This window comes from Scyliorhinus canicula, chromosome 12, assembly GCF_902713615.1.
Source record: "Scyliorhinus canicula chromosome 12, sScyCan1.1, whole genome shotgun sequence".
In the NCBI taxonomy this organism is placed as follows: Eukaryota; Metazoa; Chordata; class Chondrichthyes; order Carcharhiniformes; family Scyliorhinidae; genus Scyliorhinus; species Scyliorhinus canicula.
The window spans coordinates 108,126,460-108,154,056 of NC_052157.1; the positions used below are offsets into that span (position 1 = coordinate 108,126,460).

Sequence of the window (27,597 nt, forward strand, 5' to 3'; positions counted from 1 at the left end):
TAGTTGGGTATTGTAAGCTGTTAGGAAGAACAAATAAATTGATTTCCTTGACCTAGGAGCGACTCAAAGTGCTTTACAGTTGAAGTATTTTTGAAAAGTAGTCGCTGTTTTAAAGTACGAAACAGGGTAGCCAATTTTCACACTGCAAACTCCAACACACAACAGTATAATAACGACCATTGTCTGTTTTTGGATATTGATTGAGGGATTGATGTTGGTCTTGCACAGGAAAAATTGCCCTGCTGTTTTTCAAATAGAACAGTTTAATGGTATCATCTGAGAGATGAGATATTACCCAGGCCAGGTCATAGAAGCTGAGCAGAAGTGAACTCTTAATTCTCCTAATAGCAAAGTTGTGGAACTGTTGAAAGATTGATGAAGAAGGAAGAATATACCCACAGGGTCTGATGTTTTTTTTTGGGAGAGGGACGGATAACTCACAAATTGCCTTCACTCGATGAAGACAGCATTGCTGTCAAAGCTGAATGTATTGAATGTTGATCAAAAATTAACCTGCCTTTGGTTAAATCTGAGAACCGTCATTCACAATGAATTTGGACTGTTATATTGAAGTATTCAGTCTTTCCAGTAAAGCTTAACCCAATGTTATTATTTCAGGTGGCTGTGAAAAACAACATTGACGTCTTCTACTTCAGCTGTCTGATTCCACTCAGTGTGTTGTTCGTGGAGGATGGGAAGATGGGTGAGTGCTGACAGTGACTATGCAGTTGGAGAGATTAGAGTCAGCTTTCCTTACTCTGCCGATAGGTGCAGACTTTTCAGTTGATGGGGTTTGCTCAGTCAGATAAGCAAGTCCTAGTTTCATAATGCACAGAATTTTCATCACGGAAACAGGCTATTCAGCCCAGTCTATGCCAGTAGATATGCTCCGCATGAGCCTCTTCCCATCTTTCATCATCTAATCCAATCAGCGTATCTTTCTGTTTGGCAACAAAGAATTCCAGGACTCTTTCTCCCTTGTACTTATCTACCTGTCTCTTGCTATTTGTTTCAACTACTCAATGTGGTAGCAAATGCCACATTCTAACCACTCTTGTGAAGAATTTAAATTTAATTTTAAATGCAATTAATTTAATTCAAACCAGTTTTCGGCATTCTATTACCAAGGCACTGGTGAAAATGGAATTTGGTAGAGATTCCATATTTAATTGATTTCCGTCAACACCACTGAAAGGCATGTTCAATAAGGAAGGGATAGTTTCGCAGCTTCCAATTATTATTTCACTGTCGATAGATTTTGCTGAATTAGTCAGGATGATTACGGTAATTTTATTTTCATACAGCTCAGCAATTAGCAGCAGTTTACTGGTGTTAAAATGGTGCTATCGCTTCTTCACTGGTTACCCCTGGTGGATTTGCAACAGCATTGCTTGTTGGTAGCACTCTCATCTCTAGGTTGTGGGTTTCAACCAAACCAGACGACCTGAACACCGTGTAAGATGATGCTTTCGACGCAGTACTGAAGGAGTGCAGTGTTTTCAGCGGCACCAAAGGCTCATCTCCCCATTCTAATAACTTAGGTGAATGTTAGTTACCTTGTGATGCTGTTCAGAGATGGACTAAAGAGCTTATCTGGTGAACTGGCCAACATTCCTCCGTCAACTAACTCCATCAAAGCCGATTAACTAGTCATTTATCCCTTGGTTGTGGAACCCCCCTGTGTATGGGATGGGCGGCACGGTGGTACAGTGATTAGCACTGCTGCCTCAAAGCGCCAGGAACCCGTGTTCAATTCTGGCCTTGGGTTACTGTCTATGTGGAGTTTGCACATTCTCCCCGTGTTTCCTCCCAAAGTCCAAAGATGTGCGGGTTAGGTGGATTAGCCAAGCTAAATTGTCCCTTAGTGTCTAAAAGATTAGATGAGGTTACGGGGATAGGGTGGGGGCCCGACCCGAGGTGGGTGTCCTTTCAGAGGGCCGGTGCAGACTCGATGGGCCAAATGGCCTCCATCTGCACTATAGGGATTCTGTAGTTCTATTTTGTTCTTGCACCTCAAGCACTTAATTGTATGCAAAGCGTTTTGAGACATTTCTCAGATATCATTGGACGTTATATAATGCTGGTCTTTTCCAAATGCATTTCATGAGGTTGCTTTATGAGAAATGTATTCCCCAAAATGGTACTGATCCAGGCTACCTGCTTGCTCCAGTTTTGATCTCCTTTGTACTGTTGACCGAGTTAATTTGGCCAGGGAGTTGTGCTGAAGAAAGCAGTAAAATTAAGTGGAAATCAATGAATGTTCGGGGGCTATACTCATATACTCCATGATCATCAGAGTGCCCATGTTAAAAAGTTACTCCAGCAAATAAACACAAAGGGTGTAAGTGACATTATTTGGAATAATTAGGCTTGATGACTATATTTTTGATTCATGGATGAGAACTTTTTTGTTGCCCATCCTTAATTTCCCTTGCAGTTTTGAAGTGCTGCAGTCCATATGGTGTAGATGCAACAACAGTGCTGTTAGGAAGGGAGTTCCAGTTTTTTGAATGGACCTTTCTTATCCAAAGCTTTACTTGTGATCTTTTGAAATAACACAAGATGCTGAATGAATTTCTTCAGACAAACATCAACGATGACCTCAATCATCTTCCAAATTTGCCAAGAATCATAAGAGCACATACCTACTCAGTATTATGCCTCAGAAGATTAGCTTTTACAAAGGACCAAATTTACTACTTCACAAAATCTGACTCTAATGAGAAAACGTAAGCTGCTGTACCGTTTGAAAAATATGATTCCAAAGGAATAGCGGTTAACTTGCTCAGTATCCATTGATTTTGTGATTTTTCTTTGTTTTAATGGTGGCACTAAATACCATTGTGGGAATTTGGCTTGAAGGAATTGAAGCTCAGTTGAACAAAGCTGGAAAAATATCTATAGAAATGCAGCTATTTACTCAAGACGATTTAATGATTGAAATAACTTGATGAGCACATTGGTAGAAGTTTTAATGCTCTCATCTCATTCAGCTGATATCCCCAACCATTAACAATATTTTTTTTTAAAGTCAGGGCTGGGAAAAGTAGGTGCAGTTTATTTATCCTTCTCATAGTCTAAATCTCCAGTTATAACTTTCTGCTGTATTTTAAATGTTCCTCATGGTTTCGTTTTCACTGCCTCCGGTGAAAAATGAAAGCACTAGGGTGCGATTTAATGGGGAAAAAATAGTCCCTTTGTGGGTGGGTGGGTTTAGCGGAGTCTTGGGGAATGGCCCCACTATCAAACAGGACGTTATTTTTTAATCTTACCTTCATTTAAAAATGGTGCCCAGTTCCCTTGATTCCCCCAACATTACCCTCAGGGGGTCCTCGAGCCACCGGCACCCCCTGGCCCAATTCCTGGTATGGGCAAAATGGCACCTGGGCACCCTGGCAGTACCTGAGTGTCAGGCTGGTGGTGCCTGAGTGGCATTAGCAGTGTCAGGGTACCATCCTCCCCAGGGTATGTTGTGCCATTACTTGAATGCAGCAAATCATAAGAGCCCTGCATCACACAAGTGGCCAGGCAGGAATTTATGATGGACTTAAATAATGGTTGAAATCTGTGGTTACCTATCAAATATCTGACTGACTAAATATGAATGAAGAGACTGGTCAAGGGGAGAGAAGATGGAGTCAAGATGGGAAGAAATTATTTCCTTGGGGCAGGAGCAAGAAAACTGTTGGTAGCTGAACAGAGAGAAAGAAAGTAGTAGTCACAAAGTTCGAATGGAAAAGATTGCTATATTTTTCCCCAGAGTTCATTCTCAAGAAGATTAGCTGTGTGCTTCCCTGTGAAGGTGCTGCACCCTGAGGCTAGCTTCTACTTTTAAATATGGCTGCTCAGTGATTTGTTACATTGTGCAACCAGTCATCAGGGGCGCGACTCTCCGATGTCACGCTGGTTGGGAGAATAGCGGGCCCTGCCAGTTTTCACGCGACGCCGGTCCGACGCGCTCCCGCTATTCTCCCAAACGGCCAAATCTGTTCCATCGTTTTTCGTGCGCAAAAACACGGAGAATCGCCCGATGCACCCAATATGGCTATTCTCCGGCACCCCCGCTATTCTCCGGCCCGGATGGGTTGAAGTCCCGACGTCGTGACCCCTGCTTTTTAAAGTCGGCAGCCAGTCGTGCTGGCTGACGAGCAGTGAGGAGGTGAGCGGGCCGTCCCGGAGTCTCCGCAAACTGGGGAAGGCATCCCTGAGAACGCAGCGGCCAGTGGGGGGGGGGGGGGGGGGGGGGGGGTGAGCGAGTAGTGGGGGGGGGGGGGGAAGAGAGAGCGAGTAGTGGGGGGGGGGGGGAAGAGAGAGCGAGTAGTGGGGGGGGGAAGAGAGAGCGAGTAGTGGGGGGGAAGAGAGAGCGAGTAGTGGGGGGGGAAGAGAGAGCGAGTAGTGGGGGGGGAAGAGAGAGCGAGTAGTGGGGGGGGAAGAGAGAGCGAGTAGTGGGGGGGGGAAGAGAGAGCGAGTAGTGGGGGGGGGGAAGAGAGAGCGAGTAGTGGGGGGGGGGAAGAGAGAGCGAGTAGTGGGGGGGGAAGAGAGAGCGAGTAGCGGGGGGGAAGAGAGAGCGAGTAGTGGGGGGGGAAGAGAGAGCGAGTAGGGGGGGAAGAGAGAGCGAGTAGTGGGGGGGGGAAGAGAGAGCGAGTAGTGGGGGGGGGGAAGAGAGAGCGAGTAGTGGGGGGGGAAGAGAGAGCGAGTAGTGGGGGGGGAAGAGAGCGAGTAGTGGGGGGGAAGAGAGAGCGAGTAGTGGGGGGGAAGAGAGAGCGAGTGGGGAGGGGAAGAGAGAGCGAGTAGTGGGGGGGGGAAGAGAGAGAGCGAGTAGTGGGGGGGAAGAGAGAGCGAGTAGTGGGGGGGGAAAGAGGAGCGAGTAGTGGGGGGGGGAAGAGAGAGCGAGTAGTGGGGGGGGGAAGAGAGAGAGAGAGCGAGTAGTGGGGGGGAAGAGAGAGCGAGTAGTGGGGGGGGAGGAGAGCGAGTAGTGGGGGGCAAGAGAGAGCGAGTAGTGGGGGGGGGGAAGAGAGAGCGAGTAGTGGGGGGGGGGAGGGGGAAGAGAGAGCGAGTAGTGGGGGGGAAGAGAGAGCGAGAGTAGTGGGGGGGGAAGAGAGAGCGAGTAGTGGGGGGGGAAGAGAGAGCGAGTAGTGGGGGGGGAAGAGAGAGCGAGTAGTGGGGGGGGAAGAGAGAGCGAGTAGTGGGGGGGGGAAGAGAGAGCGAGTAGTGGGGGGGGGAAGAGAGAGCGAGTAGTGGGGGGGGAAGAGAGAGCGAGTAGCGGGGGGGAGAGAGAGAGCGAGTAGTGGGGGGGGAAGAGAGCGAGTAGGGGGGGAAGAGAGAGCGAGTAGTGGGGGGGAAAGAGAGCGAGTAGTGGGGGGGGGGAGAGAGCGAGTAGTGGGGGGGAAGAGAGAGCGAGTAGTGGGGGGGGAAGAGAGCGAGTAGTGGGGGGGGGAGAGCGAGTGAGGGGGAAGAGAAGCGGTAGTGGGGGGAAGAGAGAGCGAGTAGTGGGGGGGGGAAGAGAGAGCGAAGTAGTGGGGGGGGAAGAGAGAGCGAGTAGTGGGGGGGGAAGAGGAGAGCGAGTAGTGGGGGGGGGGGAAGAGAGAGCGAGTAGTGGGGGGGAAGAGAGAGAGCGAGTAGTGGGGGGAAGAGAGAGCGAGTAGTGGGGGGGGGAGAGAGCGAGTAGTGGGGGGAAGAGAGAGCGAGTAGTGGGGGGAAGAGAGAGCGAGTAGTGGGGGGGGAGAGAGAGCGAGTAGTGGGGGGGAGAGAGAGCGAGTAGTGGGAGGGGGGAGAGAGCGAGTAGTGGGAGGGGGGAGAGAGCGAGTAGTGGGATGGGGGGAGAGAGCGAGTAGTGGGGGGGGAGAGAGCGAGTAGTGGGGGGGGAGAGAGTGTGTAGTGGGAGGGGGGGAGAGAGCGAGTAGTGGGAGGGAGAGAGCGAGTAGTGGGAGGGGGAGAGAGCGAGTAGTGGGGGATGAGAGCGTGTAGTGGGAGGGGGAGAGCGTGTTGTGGGGGGGAGAGCAAGTAGTGGAGGGGGAGAGAGTGAGTAGTGGGGGGGAGAGAGTGAGTAGTGGGGGGGGGGAGAGAGCGTGTAGTGGGAGGGGGGGAGAGAGCGAGTAGTGGGAGGGGAAGAGAGAGCGAGTAATGGGAGTGGGGGAGAGAGCGACTAGTGGGAGGGGGGGAGAGAGAGCGAGTAGTGGAGGGGGGAGAGAGCGAGTAGTGGGGGGGAAGCGAGCGAGTAGTGGGGGGGGGAGAGACGAGACGCGAGTAGTGGGGGGGGCTGAGAGCGAGTAGTGGAGGGGGGGTGAGAGATGCGAGTAGTGGGAGGGGGGAGACGAGAGCGAGTAGTGGGAGGGGGAGAGAGAGCGAGTAGTAGTGGGAGGGGGAGAGAGCGAAGTAGTGGGAGGGGGAGAGAGGCAGAGTAGTGGGAGGGGAGCGAGATCGAGTAGTGGGAGGGGGAGAGAGCGAGTAGTGGGAGGGGGAGAGAGCATGTAGTTGGGGGGGAGAGAGCGAGTAGTGGGAGGGGGAGGGGAGAGAGCGAGTAGTGGGAGGGAAGAGAGAGCGAGTAGTGGGAGGGGGAGGGGAGAGAGCGAGTAGGGAGGGGGAGAGAGCGAGTAGTGGGAGGGGGAGAGAGCGAGTAGTGGAAGGGGAGAGAGCGAGTAGTGGAGGGGGAGAGAGAGTAGTAGTGGGAGGGGTGAGAGAGCGTGTAGTGGGGGGGGGAGAGAGCGTGTAGTGGGAGGGGGAGAGGGGAGAGAGCGGGGAGGGGAGAGAGCGAGTAGTGGGAGGGGGGAGAGAGCGAGGAGGGGGAGGGCGAGAGCGAGTAGTGGGAGGGGGGAGGGGAGAGAGGAGAGAGAGTAGTAGGAGGAGGGGGAGGGGAGAGGGAGTAGTGGGAGGGGGAGGGGAGAGAGCAGTAGTGGGAGGGGGGAGAGAGCGTGTAGTGGGGGGGGGAGAGAGCGTGTAGTGGGGGGGGGGAGGAGCGAGTAGTTGGAGGGGAGAGAGCGAGTAGTGGGAGGGGGGAGAGAGCGTGTAGTGGGAGGGGGGAGAGAGCGAGCAGTGGGAGGGGGAGAGAGCGAGCAGTGGGAGGGGGGAGAGAGCGTTGTAGTGGGAGGGGGGAGAGCGAGTAGTGGAAGGGGGGGGGAGCGAGTAGGGGGAGGGGGGGAGAGAGCGAGTAGTGGGAGGGGGGAGAGAGCGAGTAGGGGAGGGGGGAGGAGAGAGCGAGTAGTGGGAGGGAGGGAGTGAGCGAGTCGTGGGAGGGGAGAGAGCGCGAGTCGTGGGGGGGAGGCGAGAGCGTGTAGTGGGAGGGGGGGGAGGGAGAGGGAGTGGGGGGGAGGGAGAGAGCGAGTAGTGGGGGGGGGGAGGAGAGGAGCGAGTCGTGGGAGGGGGGAGAGAGCGAGTAGTGGGAGGGGGGGGGGGGAGAGCGGGTAGTGGGAGGGGGGAGAGCTAGTAGTTGGAGGGGGGAGAGAGCGAATAGTGGGAGGGGGGAGAGAGCGAGGAGTGGGAGGGGGGAGAGAGCGAGTAGTGGGAGGGCGAGAGAGCGAGTAGTGGGAGGGGGAGAGCGAGTAGTGGGAGGGGGGGGAGGAGGGGTAGTGGGAGGGTGGGAGGGAGGGGAGAGCGAGTAGTGGGAGGGGGGAGAGCGAGGAGGGGGAGGGGGAGGGAGAGAGCGAGGAGGGGAGGGGAGAGAGCGAGTAGTGGGAGGGGGAGAGAGCGAGGAGGGGGAGGGGAGAGAGCGAGGAGGGGGAGGGGCGAGAGCGAGTAGTGGGAGGGGGAGGGGAGAGAGCGAGTAGTGGGGGGGGAGGGGAGAGAGCGAGTAGAGGGGGAGGGGAGAGAGCATGTAGTGGGAGGGGGGAGAGAGGTGTAGTGGGGGGGGGAGAGAGCGTGTAGTGGGGGGGGGGGAGAGAGCGAGTAGTTGGAGGGGGAGAGGGAGTAGTGGGAGGGGGGAGAGAGCGTGTAGTGGGAGCGGGAGGAGAGAGAGCAGTGGGAGGGGGAGAGAGCGAGCAGTGGGAGGGGGAGAGAGCGTGTAGTGGGAGGGGGGAGAGCGAGTAGTGGAAGGGGGGAGAGCGAGTAGGGGGAGGGGGGAGAGAGCGAGTAGTGGGAGGGGGGGGAGAGAGCGAGTAGTGGGAGGGGGGAGAGAGCGAGTAGTGGGAGGGAGGGAGTGAGCGAGTCGTGGGAGGGGAGAGAGCGCGAGTCGTGGGGGGGAGGCGAGAGCGTGTAGTGGGAGGGGGGGAGAGAGCGAGTAGTGGGGGGGAGGCGAAAGCGTGTAGTGGGGGGGGGGGAGAGAGCGAGTCGTGGGAGGGGGGAGGAGCGAGTAGTGGGAGGGGGGGAGAGCGGGTAGGGGGGGGAGAGAGCTAGTAGTGGAGGGGGGAGAGAGAGCGAATAGTGGGAGGGGGGAGAGAGCGAGGAGTGGGAGGGGGGAGAGAGCGAGTAGTGGGAGGGCGAGAGAGCGAGTAGTGGGAGGGGGAGAGCGAGTAGTGGGAGGGGGAGAGAGAGTAGTGGGAGGGGGGGGAGAGAGCGAGTAGTGGGAGGGGGGAGAGCGAGGAGGGGGAGGGGAGAGAGCGAGGAGGGGGAGGGGGAGAGAGAGCGAGTAGTGGGAGGGGAGAGAACGAGGAGGGGGAGGGGAGAGAGCGAGGAGGGGGAGGGGAGAGAGCAAGTAGTGGGGGGGAGAGAGCAAGTAGTGGGGGGGGGGGGAAGAGAGCGAGTAGCGGGGGGGGAGAAGTGGGAGGGGGAGAGGAGAGAGCGAGTAGTGGGATGAGAGAGAGCGAGGAGGGGGAGGGGAGAGAGCGAGTAGTGGGAGGGGGAGGGGAGAGAGCGAGTAGTGGGAGGGGGGAGAGAGCGAGTAGTGGAGGGGGGAGAGAGCGAGGAGGGGGAGGGGAGGAGAGCGAGGAGGGGGAGGGGGCGGAAGGGAGAGAGGAGAGTAGTGGGGGGGAGAGGGAGAAGTGGGGGGGGGAGCGGGAGAAGTGGGAGGGGGGGGAGCGGGAGAAGTGGGAGGGGAGGGGAGAGGGAGGGAGTGAGTGGAGTGGGTGGTCCACCCCCGGATGCAACATCTCAGCTGCCCTGCCATGGCAGGACGGTGACGAGGACACGGCCGCTGGTTGCCCTCTGGCTGATGGGCAGAGCCCACTGACGCACCGGTGAGGAGGATGTTGTTAACTGACCGTTGGACGCAGAAAGTGACCAGGGGTTAGGCTGACCGCGTGTCAGCAGCGCGACCAGGCCACCGGGACACACAGGTATCCCGTGGCAGGCGGCTGCCGAGGTGTTGAATAACCTCCGTCTAACATGTCATTTCTCTGCCCCCCACCACCCTTCTGTAGGTGACCATAATGTATTCGAACAGAACGGCGATGTTCAGTGTAGTGGTTGGGGCCGCTGCACTGCAGTTGGACATCCATCAGCGTCCACAGCGACATCCCACAGTGGATGCAGATGCAGGGGCAGCTGCAGCAGCCGAGGGCATGGCCGCGGAGTGGCCCGTCGCAGCCGTGCAGGCCGCAGGCGCTCATGGCCGATATGTCCAGGGGGAGGCCGAGGGGAACATTGACCCCCAAACGCTGAGGACTGCACAGGATGCGGGCACTGATGTCGAGCAGTATGGGAGGGGAGGAGGAGACATTGATGGTGGAGCCAGGGCGCCAGAGGCGACGATCGAGGCCTCGGGTGTACCGTTCCCGGATCTCTTTCGAGACACTGCCGGACATCACCTGCAGGAGGAGACTCCGGTTCAGCAGAGAGACGGTCGCACATATTTGTCACCTCATGGCGCACCTCGCCCCACGTGGAACGGGAGGAGGACACGCGATACTGGTTGCCGTCAAGATGACGGTGGCACTTAACTTTTATGCTACCGGCTCCTTCCAGTCTCCGAGTGGGGACCTATCCGGGATATCGCAGGCATCGGTCCACAGGTGCATCCAGGATGTGACCGATGCCCTGTTTGCCATCGCCGACCGCCATATCACCTTTCCCGAGGACCGAGCAAATCAAGAAGCACGAGCCCGTGCATTTGCCAACGTGGCCGGGTAGCAATGGTCCAGGCAGTGATTGATTGTGTTCAAGTCCCCATGCGCCCGCCTGCAGGCAACAGGGAAGTGTTCACTAACAGGAGGGGGACATACTCCATGAACATCCAGGTGGTATGCGACCCCCATATGAAGATCATGCACGTGTGCGCAAGGTTCCCTGGGAGTGTGCATGATGCGTACATTCTTGCGCAGTCATTCATCCCTGATATGTTTGAGGGACGGCCCCCCCGGCTGAGGGGCTGGTTGCTGGGCAACAGGGATTATCCATTGAGGTCTTGGCTGATGACGCCCATACGGAGGCCTCAGCCCAACGCGGAGACCCTTTACAATGATGCCCATGCAACAACCAGGGTGTGGTGGAGCACTGCTTTGGTCTTCTGAAAATGAGATTCAGGTGCCTGGACCGCTCCGGAGGGGCCCTGCAGTACCAGCCCGACAGGGTCGCTCGCATTGTTGTGGTCTGCTGTGCGCTGCACAACATCGCGATGCAGAGGGGAGATGCCCTGGTGGAGGAGTCGGTGGGAGAAGCCACTGGCAGTGGTGCCAACACGGAGGAGGAGGAGGTTGGTGGTGCGTCGGGCGCAGCACACAGACACGACCCGGGTGCTGGTAATATCGAGGAGGCTGCACGACGGCACCGGCGAGGACAGCGGGCACGCGACGCATTGGCAGCTGCAAGATTCATGCGACAGCACCGCTGAACACTGCCACTACCACCTGCATCGCCAGTCATGCAGACGGTCAGCACACAACTCCCACCACCCCCCCGCACCCCCGCTCCGTGTACACTGCTGCACTTCGAGATCACCCTTACCACTGGGTCCAGACGGTATGGCACGACATTGATGGCTGTGTCAGCGGGTGTGATCAGTGCCATGTTGAATGATGACAGCCCGCTCTGCGATGAGCTGTGAGCTCAGAATCGTTAGACAAAGTCTGACTCATGGCAATAGCTGAATCATCCATCTCGGTGGTCGCTGAGTTCGGCAGGGGCACTCCATCACGTGCCTGCGTGTGGGGGGGGGGGGGGGGTGGGGGGGAAGGGGAAGGGGGGTCTGCACACCCGGCACCGAAGTTTCACCGCTCGTCAACCCCAGCGACACTCTGTCACCATCACGATCCTCGTGGCAACGGAAAAATCTCTCAGTCTTACAAGTTAGGTGCAACAGTGAGTTTAATGGTTAACATTATGTACAGATGCCCTAGCCCCTACAACTAAACTGTGCCCTGCACCCGTGCCAACTTACTATGTGTCCCTCTTCATTGCCTTACGGACCCTACCACTACGTCTAAGTGAATCCCCAGATGGTACAGCAGGAGTGGAGGCGGACTGCTGAGAATCTCGCCCCGCGACATGGCTCCCCGTCGGCACTCGTTTCCTGGGGCGACACGTCCTTGATGGGCCAGGCTGCTCCGCGGGTGTTTCGGATTACGGTGCCACCCTACTCTGCCCGCTGCCCACCCGATGCACCATGGATGGGACGGGGGGAGGCCGAGCGTTCAGGGACATCCCATGATGGAGTTAATGGGACGGCCCCCAGAACCACCTCCTCCCTCGGGGAGCCCGGTGGCCCCCGGGCCTCACTGTGGGACGGAGGTGCGAGCTGGGAGGTGCCCCGTCACCCCACCGATACCTGGAGGCCTGCAACGGTATCGACCAGGGTCCGAACGTTCGCTGAGACGGAGTCCAGGGAGTGAGACATTCCCGCCAGGGACTGCGACCTCAACCTGTGAGTGCACGACGCCATTCAGCACGTGCGTCAGGCGGTCGGTGCTCTCGGCGACTGACTGCTGGGACTGTGCCATGGCGTGGTGAGACTCGGCCAGGGCCCGTAGCGCGCCGGCAATGTCATGTTGGCTCTGGCGCATTGCTGCCTGTAAGAGGACAGCCCTCTCCAGTGCCGTCGATGACGCGTGCACATTAAGCCCAACGCCTTGCAGAACCTGACCCATGGCCGAAACCGTTTCACCCATTGCCTCGACCGCGGACACCACCCGTGCGGTGTCGGCCTGGGTGGCTGCCATGAGCGGCACCACTCCCTGCTCCTGGACGCGGTTTGACTCTAACTGCGTCTGCCACTGCTGGAAGACAGCCCTCATCCCGTCATTGTGTCCCTGGGTTTCAAAATGCATCGGCTGTCCAGGTGGGTCGAGTAAATCCAGGAACCCAGGAAACATCTGGGTGCCAGCTGGATGCTGGGCCTGGGCTGCCCTCCGACCGTCCAGCCCCTCAGCTGCTCCAACCTCCACCTGCTGTACCGGCTCAGCTGTGTGGTGCACACCAGACCGTGACCCAGGAGCCTCATCACTTAATTGCCCAACCGAGGTGAGTGTCTCTGGGATGGTGAATGGTGTGGGACACAGCAGTGCCGCAAGCTCTAGGTCCTCGTCCGTCAGATATTCAGGAGTGTCCTGGTCCCAGTCATGTCCCAGCGCAGGGCGCACGCGGACCATGTCTGGTTCAGCGTCAGGTGAGTCCGTTGACTGTGTCGCCGTCCTCTGTGCGTCCTGCTCGAGAGTCCTGGATTTGGAGGATGGCACTCCTGGCCGACCACCTGCCATCCTCTGGCGTGCGGCCCTGGGTGCGGTGGTTGTCGTGGATGGTCGCCTGTGTGTGGCACCAGACGGCCCTGGACGTTCGGCAGCACGCCCCAGGGAACAGAAAAATACGGGGTTAGTTAGACACGCTCGGCCGGGCGTAGGATGGTCCAGTGGGTAGAGTGTGAGTGGACAGAGGATGGGGGGTCCAGTGGGTAGAGTGTGAGGGGATAGAGGATGGGGGGTCCAGTGGGTAGAGTGTGAGGGGACAGAGGATGGGGGTCCAGTGGGTAGAGTGTGAGGGGACAGAGGATGGGCTGGGGGGGGGAGGCAGGTCATGCAGGGTTGTCTCACTTGGTTCTGCACCTCCAACCTTGCATTGCGCGACCTCCCGGGTGGCAGATCCCCCAGCAAGGTCCAGTGCCCTCTGCTCGAACACTGTCAGAGGATGCATAATGGGTGAACCTCCTCCGGTTCTGTTGCGCTCCCGGCATGTTGTGAGCAGTCTTGTCCTGTTGTGGGGGGGCATAGATAGATCATCACAATTCGGCAGGTATCAGGGCATTCAGATATTGGCACAGGTTGGGGGGAAAGTTGCAGCCACACCATGGCATCTCTCCAGGGGGTCGCAGTGCTCATGTAGGTCTGTGACAACTTTGTTAACCACCCTCCACTCACTCTCGCCCCCTCCCTCCCCCTTGTGCCTGGAGGTTGAGGTGGGTGATGGGGGGGGGGGGGGGGGGGTGGTTGTGACCCGGGGGCACCCTCGTGGCACTTACCCTGGCAGCCCTGGTGAGGTCGTGGAGCTTCTTGCAGCACTGCTCCCCGGACCGAGGGGTCTGCCCCACAGCACTGACTGCCGTGCCCACCTCACGCCAGGCCCGTCGCACAACGCTGGAAGGGTGGTGATGCCCTCGTCTTGGGCAGATGATGCCCCTGTGCTGCTGCACCTCATCGAGGAGGGTCTCGAGGTCCGTATCACGGAACCTTGGGGCAGCCCTCCGTGGCTCCGACATTCCCCCCCTCATTTGTTATCGTCACTCGCGCCCTTTTACGACGCAGTGCGCGGAATTTGGGCGTCAAGCGCTTCCGTCGCTCTCTCCCCCCCCCCCCCCCCCCCCCCCCCCCCCCCCCCCCCCCCCCCCCCCCCCCCCCCCCCCCCCCGTGTTTCACGCGGCCCCGCTCCTAGCCCATTTCAGGGGCAGAATCAATCGCGATCGGGCCCGTTTCGCGCCGTAGTTGAACTCGACCAAGTTCACGACGGCTTTCCCGATGCGACGCGGCATCGGAGAATCGCGCCCCAGATTTCACCCCATAACATCATCTGTGGTCACTGGAGGATTCTGAGCAATTGAAAATAACATTTTTTGGGTTAAGATGTATATTTTTAGATGAAGAATTTTGCTATCTGGGCCTGAAGCATCTGGTTTGGTACAGATTGCAATCCATTGCAGAAAAGGGCATTTTAATCATTTAATTGGTGAGCAGCTGTTGCTATTTAGCTAAGTATTTACTCACAATTCTATGGATTGAATTTAATGAAAAATAAATGAATGGCTCGATCCATTTGGAAATAAGCAAGTAATACTAATCTGTCAAGTGCTCTGTTTATGGGTTGTGTTTGCTGAGAATCCTCGATCTTTCCTGTGCTGTTGTTTTGTAAATCTGAAGATTATCTTCTGATACCTACAGAGGAACCTTTAACGCCAAGTTTTTAAGAAAATCAGATCATCATTTTAAGAAACGCATCAAGCCGAATGTGCTGGATATTCAAAATACTCATCTTTAAATTTGACTTCTCTTACATATTGAAATAAATTGTACATTAACAATTGAAATAGTTCTCTGTCAATATTGGAAAAGAATTATCTAAAGTTGACATCTTTGACATGAAAATCAAGTCAACCTCATGATCAGGAGGTTGCAAGGAGATGCCCACCCCCAGAGTACCCACTCAAACACTGCATGGGGATTGCCTGGGATTTCAAACCTCCAATGGGCAATTAGCCTGCACTGGGAACCATCCAAAACTCTGATTTAAATTGGAGACTTCAGATAGATCTCGTAGCAGAATAATTACCAAGGGAAAGTTGAAAGAATCAAAACCACTTCTAACACCTGGCTAACACCCCGATCCAAAACTGGACCTTCCGGCATGCCTGCTAACCCCTGAATACTCACAGCGCCGACCATCCTCCAGATCTCCCGACTGCTGCCTGACTAACCCCTCACCTCCCCAAACTACCTCCTCTACCCTTCCAAAAACAGTCCACCCTTCTGACTCCCTGGGCCATTGGGTCAAAATCCCCTGGAATTCCCCACCTCACAGCACTGTAGGTGTACCTATACCGCATGGACTGCAGCGGTTCAAGAAGGCAGCTCACCGCCACTTTCCCGAAGGAAATTAGGACTGGGCAATAAATGTTGGCCTAGTCAGCGACACTTGCATCCCGTGAACAAATAGAAACTCTACTGAAACTTCCTCTGCCCCCCTCCCCAATCCCCAACTATATCCTGGTAACTCCCTGATTGTCAACCCAGCACTGCCTCCTTCTTTACTGCTACCTGACCACCTCCCTGACTACCCTCAGCCGAAGTGACCATCCAGCCGGCAGACCTCCCAACTGGACCTGACATCCTACCGCCATCAGTCCACCCCAACCCCCCTCCAACCATCCATTTACCTTCTGCCTGACTTCTCAAAGTGGCTGGGTCCTTCAAACTAGTGCTGTAGAAATAGGGTATCGCTTTATTTCCCCAATACTGCTGCTCTGGACTGAGGAACCTGGGGGAACCCATTGCTTGTCACTTAAAAAGGCACGAGTTGGAAGGACGACCGAGAAATGTGCAGTGCATGTAAGGTAAGTAGAAAAAGAGCTGAATGGCAATCCAACTGCAACCATGAGACGTAGGAACAGAAGTCGGCCATTTGGCCCATTGAGCCTACTCCCCCATTCAATAAGATCATGCTGGTCTGATATAGTAATCCTCAACTGCGCTTTCCTCCCCTTAAGCCCATGACCCTTGATTCCCTTCCTAATTAAAAATCTGTATATCTCAGCCTTGAGCATAGTTAACCCAACCTCCACAGCCCTCAGCAGTAAAGAATTCCACAGATTCACTCCCTCAGAGAAGGAAGTTCTGCTCATCCCTGTCTTAAATGAGTGGCCCCTAATTCTGAGATTGTGCCCTCTGGTCCTAGACTCTCCCACAAGGGGAAACAACCTCTTAGCAGGTACCCTGTCAAGCCCGTGAAAATTCTATATGTCTCAATAAGGTCACCTCTCATTCTTCTTAACTCCAATGAATGCAGGCCCCAATCTACTTACCTCTCCTTGTAAGAAAATCTCCCCATATCCAGGATCAACCTAGTGAACCTCTGGCCTGCTTCCAATGCCAGAATATCTTTTCTCAGATAAGTGGCCCAAAACTGTTCACCATATTCCAGGTCTGGTCTAAATTGTGCCTTTATACTTTTAGCAAGCAGGGCAACATGGAGGTGCAGTGGATAGCACTGCTGCCTCACAGCATCGAGGTCCCAGGTTCGATCCCGACTGGGTCACTGTCTGTGTGGAGTTTGCACATTCTCCCCGAGTTTGCGTGGGTTTCGCCCCCACAACCCAAAGGTGTGCAGGGTAGGTGGATTGGCCAGGCTAAATTGCCCCTTAATTGGAAAAAGTGAATTGGGTACTCTAAATTTTAAAAATATATACTTTTAGCAAGCCTTTTCCTATTTTTATTTACCATTCCATTTTCCTTCCCAATTAACTGCTGAACTTGCCTGTTAGCTTTTTTTGTGATTTACACACGAGGACCACCTCTGTGCTGCTCCAGTCTTTTTCCATTTAAATTATATTCAGCTCCTTTATTCTTCCTACCAATGTGCATAATTTCACAATTTCTTACATTATATTCCATCTACCAAGTTTTTGCCCATTCACCTAACCAGTCTATATCCCTCTGTAGATTCTTTGTGCCAAATATATTAGATCTACTGGTTCCCCATCATCAATCCTGCTCATTACCATCTCAAAGAATTTTAATAAATTTGTTGTTCATGATTTCCCCTTCATGAAGCCATGCTGACTCTGTTTGATTATATTATGACGTTCTAAATGATCTACTATTACATCCTTTATAATGGACTCTTTAACATTTTCCAAATGACAAAACTTAAGCTAACTGGCTTATAGTTAGCTGTTTTTTGTTCCCTACCTTTTTTAAAATATTTTTATAAATTTAGAGTGCCCAATTCATTTTGTTTCCAATTAAGGGGCAATTTAGCATGGCCAATCCACCTATTCTGCACATCTTTGGGTTGTGGCGGTGAAACCCACGCAAACACAGGGAGAATGTGCAAACTCCACACGGTCAGTGACCCAGAACCAGGATCGAACCTGGGATCACGGCACCGTGAGGCAGCAGTGCTATCCACTGCACCCATCCCCTACCTTTTTGAATAAGGGTGTTACATTGGCAGTTTTTCATCCTCTGGGACTTTTCCATAATTTAAAGATTTTTGGAAGATTACGTCCAGTGCATCCATTATCTCTGTAGCTACTTTCTTTAATATCCTGTGATGTAGCCCATCAGGACAAGGGGACTTGAAGTAATTTTTCTCTAGTGATAGTTATTGTATTTATTTCCACCCCTCCTCTTCTGCCTCGTGATTATTTAGAATTTTTGGAATGTTATTAGTGTCTTCCACTGTGAAGACTGACACAAAGTATTTGTTTAACTCCTCTGCCATTTCCTGATTTCCCCATTATTTCTCCAGTCTCATTCTCCAAGGGACCTGTGTTCACTTTGCCCTCTCTCTTCCTTTTTATATATTTAAAGAAGCTGTCCATTTGTATATTACTTGTTAGTTTACCCTCATAGTTTATCTTCTCCCTCTTTATTTTTTTTGGTCATCTTTAATTGGTTTTAAAAACTTTTCCAATCCTCTGGCTAACCACTAATTGCCACATTATATGTTCTTTCATTCGTTTTAATACTATCCTTATCTTCATTGGTTGATTTATCATATTAGAATCCTTCTACCTCACTGGGATATATCTTTGTTGTGAGTCATGAGCTATTTTCATAACCATCTGTTGATCAACCTAAACTCCTTTCCCAGTCCACTCCAGTCAGTTCTGCCCTCATTCCTTTATAATTACCCTGATTTAAATGTAGCACAGTTGATTTTCTTTTTGTAATAAATTTAGAGTACCCACTTCATTTTTTCCAATTAAGGAGCAATTTAGCGTGGCCAATCCACTTACCCTGCACATCTTTGGGCTGTTGGGGTGAAACCAACGCAAAGACGGGAAAAATGTGCAAACTCCACACACAGTGATCCAGAGCCGGGATCGAACCTGGGACCTTACCGCCATGAGGTGGCAGTGCTAACCACTGTGCCACCATGCTACCCCTTGCAGAGATGTTTCTGACCCAAGTTTCTCACTTTCAAACTGAATGCTAAACTTTACCAGTTTAAAAAAATAATAATACTGTTAGACACACAGGCTCATGGTATCACATGTAAATATACTGATAACGTATTAACTTATTCCTTCCAAGGAAAGGGGATGTGGTGATATCATGGTTGTGTTGTAATTCACCGACTGACCACTAGCAGTCTCGTTAGTATATAAGTGAATGTTCGAGTCAGGTGGCCCTGTCTTCCTCAGACTGGCTGGAGGAAGTTGGAGAGAGAGGTTGCTTGTGCATGATCATACTGCCAATAATCTGTTTTATATATAGTTTACCCACAGTTAATGTTAATAACTTGTTTATAGCTTTAGCTAGAAGTGTTCTTGTAATATAAATCAGGCCATCCGACAAGAACATTACAATTGGCACCTATGTGGATCCGACAATGGGATCCTCTCCCTCCAACTGCAAATTCCTCTCCAGCCCGGAGCAGATGACCCAAACCCTGACACTGGGCAGGCAACATAGCCACCTGGACTCATGCTCCTTGCTACAGAGAACAGTGTCAATCTCCCTCACTATACTGTCCCCTACTAATAATACCTTCTTGTTTGCTCCCTCCACTTGAATGGCTTCATGTCTCAGAGTGCCATGGTTAGTCAGCTCATCCACCCTACAGCCTCCACTCTTCTTGAAACAAACTGAAAGAACCTCAAACCTGTTGGCCAATTGCAGAGACTGACACTCCTGCCCATTGGTCTCCTTACGTGCCTCAGCTATAGTCAAACCCTCTTATCCCTAAGCACTTTCCAAACCGGAAGATGCTATTCTAGAAACGAAGAGTCGAGATAACTCTCCCCTTCCCAGGTGTGTTGCAATGTCGGCAGCTCCGACTGCAACTCAGACTGCAACTCAGTGACTCTGAACTGAAGCTCCTCAAGCCGCAGACACTTACTATAGACATGCTTTCCCTGGATAACACCAGTATCCATGAGCTCCCACATGCTGCAGCTGTGACACATAATCAAATAATAATCTTTATTAGTGTCACAAGTAGGCTTACATTAATACTGCAATGAAGTTACTGTGAAAATCCCCTCGTCGCCACACTTATGATCTTTAACAAGTTACTTAATTATTTTATTCAATTATTTATTTCCTTTTAGATATCAATTAATCTTATCACAAATTTAAGCCAATCTTTGAATCCTGGCCCAAATTCTTTAAGTGACTCAGTTGCTTAAGTAATTGAGAATGTGTGCTCTCCCTCCATGTTTTTAAAAATCTCATCAATGTAAGTGCTGAGGGTGGGGGATGCAGAGAGTCTTAAGCCTCAAAGTTTAGCTTTGATAAAAGTTGTTTCTTTTCATGGTGAAATACTGTGATTCTCAGTACAAAGTATTGCACAGTTAATCTCAAAAGCTCTCGTTGTGCAATGATGTGAAGCTAGGAGCTGTATGAATTAGCTCATGCAATCTGTCCCTGTCACAGCATGCGGTCAGTAAATCCTGTTCTCACTGCAGGAAGAACAATGCAGAGAGTTTTTGTTTTCAGCTGTTTACAAAACCAAATTGCTCTGAAAATTAAAGAGCATACACTTTATCCTATTGGGAGAAGTTTTGAAACTTTATTCAGTAAGATAGACACTTGAACTAAACAGTGAGTATTGTTCAGACTCAGGATCAAATAATTTATATTAAATTATATCTTTGAATATAATGACAACATGATTGTTCAAGCATTGTGTTCACACTGACTCTAAAAGCATCTATTTAAGCAGTGACAACTGCGACACTGGTGCTCTTGGCACCCTGTTGCTGCAGTAATCTCCAGACCATGAGAAACTTCCTGTTATAGAACCAGAGAATTCCTACAGTGCAGAAAGATACAATTTGGACCATCGCGGCTGCACCGAACCTCTGAAAGAGCACCCTACCTAGGTCCATACCCGTGCCCTATCCTCGTAACCCCAATTAACTTGCAAATCTTTGGACTTCCAGATACACATGATTTACACCTCGACCATTTCTACTGTGCTTGACATCTGTACTCCTGAATCATTAGCCTTTTGAAAATTGATCACTGAGATCTGGGTCTCAGCGCCCCAACTGATGTCGGCAGTTTCTTCACCCTCCTTGGAGAAACAGTAATCTTCACACACTCGGGTCCTCCTGCTCAAGTGCTTCATTGAGTGTAAAGGTTTCTGATTCATGGCTACTTTTCATTGGGCGTAATTGAGCTGGTACTTGAACGAGTAAGATGCTATCACAGAATTAGTGAGAGTAGGCCATGAGTTGGGGCATTTAATGATCATTCCTAGAATCCCTACAGTGCAGAAAAAGGCCATTATCCCATTGAGTCTGCACCGATCCTTTTAATGAGCACTCTGCCCATATCCACCCTGCCCTATCTCCGTAACCCCATAACTAAAACTGCACATCCCTAGACACTAAGGGACAATTTATCATGGCCAATCCACTTAACTTGCTCATCTTTGGACTGTGGGAGGAAATCGGAGCACCTGAAGTTAACCCATGCAGAAATGGGGAGGACGTACAAACTCCACACAATGACTCAAGGCTAGAAATGAACCCGAGTCACTGTGCTGTGAGGCAGCAGTGCTAACCACTGTGCCACCCATGAGCCTTCTACGTCATCTCCTAGAACTTCAAAATCACAGAAGCTGATTTAGCTGTCTGAATAGTTAAATTGCTCCTGAATTACAAGTGCATGGCTGTACTTTGAGCATTCCACACAAAATTGAAACAACCTGTGCTTTCCCCTCTTGCCTTGTTTTTACTAACCTGACCCTGTTCTTGTCAATCGAATTTGTTAATTTCTCCATCTCCTACATACACTTCTGTTTGTCTTCCATTGAGTTGCAAAGCTAACTTTTCTGTGGATTTTTTGAGGGTAGCATCTGTCCTTCTGATATTGGTTACTACTGCATTTGGCTTACAATGGCAGAATGCGGGTTAACGGACTATAACTGGCAAGGATACTTCTCGTCATCCAGTATCATCGGATTTACAGATGCAAAATCAAGATCAGCAAAATCCACAAGGGTTCACCCAGAAAGGAAAGCAGTAGGTTTAAATTTTAATCCTGTTCTGGAATTCGGGGCTGAAGCTTTCTATTTGTGCTGCCTTTTCATTCAAGTGCTCTGCAGTCTATGATATAGACCAGAGAGCTGGCATTATTTTGCTATTGATTAGTTTGACACTTCTTCTGATCTGGATGAAGCTGATAAAGGTCATGGACTGTGATTACAGGCTGTACTGCACTTTCAAGATTTCAAGTAATGCACTGTTGTAGGTTTGAACGTTTCACAGCTCTGCATTATTCCAATTTTGTGAAATGTAGTGATTCAAAGGCATTCAAGATGGGTTTGTAAGACAAATGTTGTAGACACATCAACTGACAAATTAATGATAAATTAACAACCATGTGATCATTATTTGCATACTCCCACAAAAATGTGTTCAAAATATTTAAATGTAATTTGGAAAATAGATTAAAACAACGATTTCAGTTTATAACCCAATCTTTTGCTGTCTTTTAAAGCAGACCCAGCAGGCCAGCAGCACGGTTCAATCCCTGTACCAGCCTCCCTGGACAGGCGCCGGAATGTGGCGACTAGGGGATTTTCACAGTAACTTCATTGAAGCCTACTCGTGACAATAAGCGATTTTCATTTTTAATTTTTTTGAAAGGAAAATGCCGTCGCTATAAATATAACGTTGCTTTAGGGAAACTAATTCTTGCCTAGCGATATGGGGCCACCAACTTCAGCCAGAAAGATTCTGTAAATGATTTTGTGTGTGGCAAACACAATCTATTAAATGATAGTGAATTTCAATAGAGAAGCATCACAGCAAAAAGTACTGCACAATCCACCACCCAGCAGTAGTCCCTCTCTTTTTAATTTGCCTTCACATTTGCCGGGTACTTTAAAGGCACTTGGACGGGATTCTCCGTTGCCCGACTCTGCTATCAGCACCGCCACACTCGACCAAGATCCATGCCGCTGGCTGGGGGGACTTCGGTGATGGCTGGGGAGACTGATGGGCAGTGGCAAGAGGGTGGTCTGTGGGGTCGAGGTTGGCTGGCACCATGTTGTATGGCACGACCGCTGCAGAACGTCTGCCACGCGCATGCGCATCCCGGGACCCAGCCATTCTCCAGCCATTTTCAGTGCGGAAGCCAGGAGTTTCACCCGGTGCCACTGCTAGCCGCTCACCGGACCCGGGTTCGGTGAGGGTTTCACGCCGATTTTCTTCATCGTAAACCTTCCTCGAATTCTTCATTCAAGCCGGGACTAAGCCGCTGAAACGGAGAATCCAGCCCCTTGTGTCTGAATTGTAACTTTATAATTTGGCGAGCATGGTTTTCAAAATGGGAATAGATTAGAGAACATCTGATTGAGATTAAATCAATGTGAAACGAACACTCTGATCAGTTTGATATTCAATTCAGAAAGAAAATTATTGAAAGACATGTCCTGGTGAAACTTTGGTGTCAAACAAAACATAAAGTATGATGTAAGCAAAATATTTAAATCCATTCTCCTGAGCCAAAAATAAAATATTTTGATTGCAGTTAGTACACTGTAATAATTTTAAAATTCACGTCACCCATTTTGAGTTTTCAAGTGTTTTGCTTAGTGAGATTGGGTAAATAAAAGGGTCAGTAGATCTAATGCAGAGAATGTAATTCAGTTAAGATATCTAGCTGGAATTTTATTAAAATACTGATCCAAATCTAATCCTGCTGCAAGTATAAGATTTCTTAGCAAACTAATGCAGCTTTTCAGCATTCAGCAGGTGTGCCTAGTGTATATGTCAATGCTGTTTTAAATTAATGGTGTCAAAACTGAAGCTTAAAGTTTGGAGGCATTTGGATCTATAGCTCTGATAATGTTCCAGGATATTGGAATTGCAGCCGTTGCCATATTAATTAATATTTATCAGGGGAAAAAACAACCGGATTTAAAAACTGGAACTCACTTCCTAACAGTGCTGTAGGTGTACCTACGCCAGGTGGACTGTAGGAGGCCATTCAGCTCATCGAGGTTGCACCGGCTCTTGGAAAGAGCACTCGACCCAAGCCCACACCTCCACCCTATCCCCATAACCCAGTAACCCCACCCAACACTAAGGGCAATTATGGACGCTACGGGCAATTTAGCATGGCCAATCCATCTAACCTGCATATCTTTGGACTGTGGGAGGAAACCGGAGCACCCGGAGGAAACCTACTTGCACACGGGGAGAAAGTGCAGCTCCGCACAGACAGTGACCCAAGCCGGGAATCGAACCTGGGACCCTGAAGCTGTGAAGCAATTGTGCTAACCACTATGCTACCGCGCTGCCCATTGTCCGACACTATTACCTCAGGGAGGCCATGCATAGCATACACCTGCCACAAGGCCTCTACTGTGGCAGCCGAGGACGTCGTTCACATCACTTAAACCTCGATCCACTTTGAATGGGCATTGACCAAAGCAAGGAACATCTTGCCTGTGAAGGGATCAGCGACGTGCACATGTACTCTCCTCCATGAGCGCCCAAGTCACTCTCAAGGGTGCAGAGTGGATGGCCGCACTGGTGCACCATGTTTTCAATGTCCTTGTCTATGCCAGACCACCAGATGTAGCTACGAGTATTTTCATCTTTGTCTGGCCACTCAGGAACCCCAAAGTATGACTCCACCGTTAAAACTGAGGTATTCCTTATGAGTAAGGCAGTTTCAATGTGGTGCCACCTTGTTAAAATAATATGTTTCACCTTGGACAGGACTGGGTTCTGTTGTGTCCAATGTGACTGGCCTAAACTGGCTGGATGTCCAAACAGTTCAATGCTAAGACTATTTCTTGAGGTAATGGAGGGGTGCTAGGTTCCTTGGAAGTTAAAGCCAGCTCAATACATCAGCATTCAAAATGTGTAGCTGGCTTGTGCTGAAAGATGTAGCATAGGCCGCCAGCAACAAGGCTCACAAGTGTATTCTGGCAGAGACTATTGATGATATCGGCTTATCTTTACAAAGGAGCCCCAGCAGGGGCTTGTGGTCTGTTATTATTGTAAAACGTCGGCTGTAGACATACTGGTGAGATTTCATGATGCCGTAGATTACGGCAAAGCCTGCCTTCTCAGTCTGTGCATATTTACGTTCAGCATCAGAAAGGATTTTTAAAAAATAAATTTAGAGTACCCAATTCTTTATTTTCCAATTAAGGGGAAATTTAGTGTGACCAATCCACCTCAGAAAGGATTCTTAATGCAAAGGCAATTGGCCTCTCTAAGGCATGCTCCATTGTATGAATAGAACTGCCCCATACCCATACAGCGAAGCATCGCAGGTCAGAATGATGGGTTTACTCAGGTCAAAATTAGCCAGTAAGCTTGAAGATTGCAAGACCTGGTTAACGTGTTGGAAAGCTTGCTCTTGTGGCTCTTTCCAATTCCAAGACTGGTGTTTCCTCAAGAGCATATGCAATGGCGCCAACATCACTGCGAGATTGGGAATAAAGCGACCATAATAGATTACCATCCCAAAGAAGGACTTTAATTCTGCCAGTTATTAGTTGAGGGGATTTCTCTTATGGCTCTCACCTTGTCTTCAAGTGGGTCTTAAATCCACTTTGAACCCTAGGTAAATTTCCTCATTAACTTGGAAAGTGCACTTAAAGGGGCCATGCTACCACACAAATTATATTCACTTTAAGGCTATGGATCCCCCCCACAGCTACATTGACTACAATTTGTCACACCCGCTTCCTGTAAAAACTCAATTCCATTCTCACAGTTTCTCCATCTCCGTTGCATCTGTTTGGATGACGAACCTTACTAGCGCCTCCGTTCTGTCTTCCTTTTTCTTCAACCAATGATTCCTTCCTCCACTGTGATTAAACAGGGCCCTTGACCATATCCATTCTATTTCACACACTTCTGTTAGCTCTTCCCCTCCGACGCGCTAAACACATAACGCCCTCCCATCCAGAATTTCTAAAGGACTGCTCCTTTGATCCACTCCGAAGACATCTCCTCTCCGTTTCCTACAGCACCTTTTTGGGCAAGCACTTGTTGGCCCTCTAGCGAAAGAGTCTGGGTTATTATTAATGGAAAACTGGGAAATGGCAGAAGCGTTCAGGTATTTTACATCTGTATTCCTGTAGCAAACTTTAAGAACTTCCCAAAGATACTTTAAAATCAATAAGTGAAAGGGAGGGAGGAACTTAAAACAATTGCCATCACCAGGGCAAAGGTACAGTGAAACCGATCTAAAGGCTGATAAGTCCTCAGGCAACCTACGATCTTGAAGAGATTTTTCAAAATTCCTTGGATTCTGGACTGCCCCAGCAGATTGAAAAATAGCAAATATAACACTTTTTTTATTTAAGAAAGGGAAACAGAAATCAGGAAACTGTAAGCCAGCTAGCCAACTATCTGTCGTAGGAGAATAGGTCGAATCCACTATTATGGAGGTTATAAGTTCACCTTACTCCCTGTCTCTTTCTTCATCGAGGGAGCTGTGGCTTTTGTTCCCCAATATTTTTCCCTCTTGGAAATTTACCTCAATTCTACTTGAACCATCTCCTCTTTGAAGATTTTCCGTTGTTCTGTTACAGATGTGTCTCAGAATCTGTGATTCTACTTACCTGACATAGACCTGTTCTCATCTCACTGAAAGTAACCCTTCTCCAATTAAATATGTTTACTCTACTTTGCTCCATAACCTTTTCCAAAGCTTCCTAAACTTTAGGATAAAATGATTATCTGTCCCTCAAATGTCTCACTACTGATAGTTGATCCTCTTGTCCATCTCGTTCCCCAGAACCAAACCGAGAAATGTCTCCTTCCTTGTTGCTGACACTCTTCGCCCGCTCTGTCCTTTAGACTACAACTTACATCTGAATCTGCTGGGGAGAGCTGCACAGGAGAGTCCATAACAGGACAAAGCAGTGCTAGTATTAGCTCTGTACAGAGCTCTAGGGCCTCTGGTGAATACCAACAAAGAAAAAACTGAAATTGAGAACTAAGCAGAATAAAGATGATTTTTTGAGGTATGGCTTTGCGAATTGTGCCAGTGCAAATCAGGATGCAACGCCCATGGGTATTATATGCAGTGAAGTTGGCAAATGAGAGTTCAAAACCCACTAAACATCAAATGCATTTGAAGACTAAGGTGAATTGTAGGACAAACCTCTTGATTTATTCAAAGGATGCAGCAAGAACTTAAATCAGCAGCTGAAGTCCTTAGCAGAAATGTAACAATGAATGACAAAGCAAGCGAGATCGCGAGACCAAACAGGTCCTCACGTGTCACATTAAAGGTAAGCAAAAATGGCAAGGCACACAAAGGTGGGTCGCAAAGGTCTGCCGGTTGGTAAAAAAGGGTCCCGGGAGAAAAACTCTTTCCCTAGCACTGTACCTACTATTCTGCTTGATCGATACTGTCTCTCTCTCTAGCTCTGGATAAATGGATAAAGTCCTTAATAAATGCTGCCACCTATCCTCCTCTTTTCTGAAAATGTTGTATCCAGGATTATTTCATACTAATCATTCCTGCCCTTTTTTGAGCCAGGTCTCTGTTACTGCCCTGTGGCTATCTACACATTCACATACTGACCTTATTTACCATGCTCTGTGTATTTGCATAATGTGCACTAAACCTAATTTAGACCTTATTGCATTCTAAAGATTATCTTCTAACTAAAACATGCCACCTTATGTGAAACTATATTGAAAATCATTTACCAATTACATAATTCTTTTTTGTGTGTTGTACTTGTGTATATATGTATGGAGTGATCTGTCAGGCCCGTACGCAGAATAATAATTTTCACTGTACCTTGGTACATGTGGCAGATTTTATCAATAAATAAAGCAATGTTCCCTGAACTTGAAAGGACAGCTGTGTGGGGCTGAAACGTTCATTGCTCATTGTGGACTGTACATTACAACGGCTGAATAAACTGCTGGCATTGAGCATTGATCTGGGTTTCCTACACCAACCAATCCCCAATGTGCAATTAGTCAAGGGTGGCGATTTCCCCTTTGCAAACCTATGGTTTTCTCAGAATAGCGAATCGAAATTGTTAGACTTTGTTATTAACCAAATTGTGGTTTTGGTGGTCTCCTTCTCCCATTGATTCTGTATTCCAAAACACACTTTACTCTTTCTTATAGTTAATAGGCAATTTTATATTTACATTTTCCATTTCTTTTGTTGTGTATGATATAAATGAGTTCAAGGAATACAATCTAACAAGGTTTCCTGTCTTTAGCAGAAACGCTTTGGAACAGGACATTTCTGTCCTCGATAAGGTCATTTCTTAATAACAAAGTGCAACATTGTGGCCCACGTTCAGCTGAGCTTTGAACAGATTCCTGAAACTATCCGTATTAAGGCTAATGCCTCCGTTTACCTGCAAAATTTCCAATCCCCCCATCCCCCCTCCAGTGCCAGTAGCATAATGTGTAGTAGCACAGAACAAATTATTCGGAAATTGGCAGTTTGGGATAAGATCACATTGAAGTAGTTTTACACTGCTCTTGCTGCACTGAAGTTTATCACCGGTGAAACTCCTATTTAAATCTGAAACATTTAAGTTTTTAAAAAGCACTGAGCATCTTCTCTGTTG

The 27,597-nt window shown here is 50.0% G+C and overlaps 1 protein-coding gene across 3 annotated transcripts in view; it reads left to right on the forward strand.

Moving 5' to 3' along the window:
- ap2b1 (adaptor related protein complex 2 subunit beta 1) overlaps positions 1 to 27,597 on the forward strand; it is a 353,748-nt gene that overhangs the window by 206,907 nt on the left and 119,244 nt on the right. For all 3 annotated transcript variants that reach the window (XM_038813715.1, XM_038813716.1, XM_038813717.1), the window contains one exon: positions 619 to 703. In XM_038813715.1, coding sequence (XP_038669643.1) covers positions 619 to 703 — 85 coding nt within the window. The remainder of the gene's footprint in view (positions 1 to 618; positions 704 to 27,597) is intronic.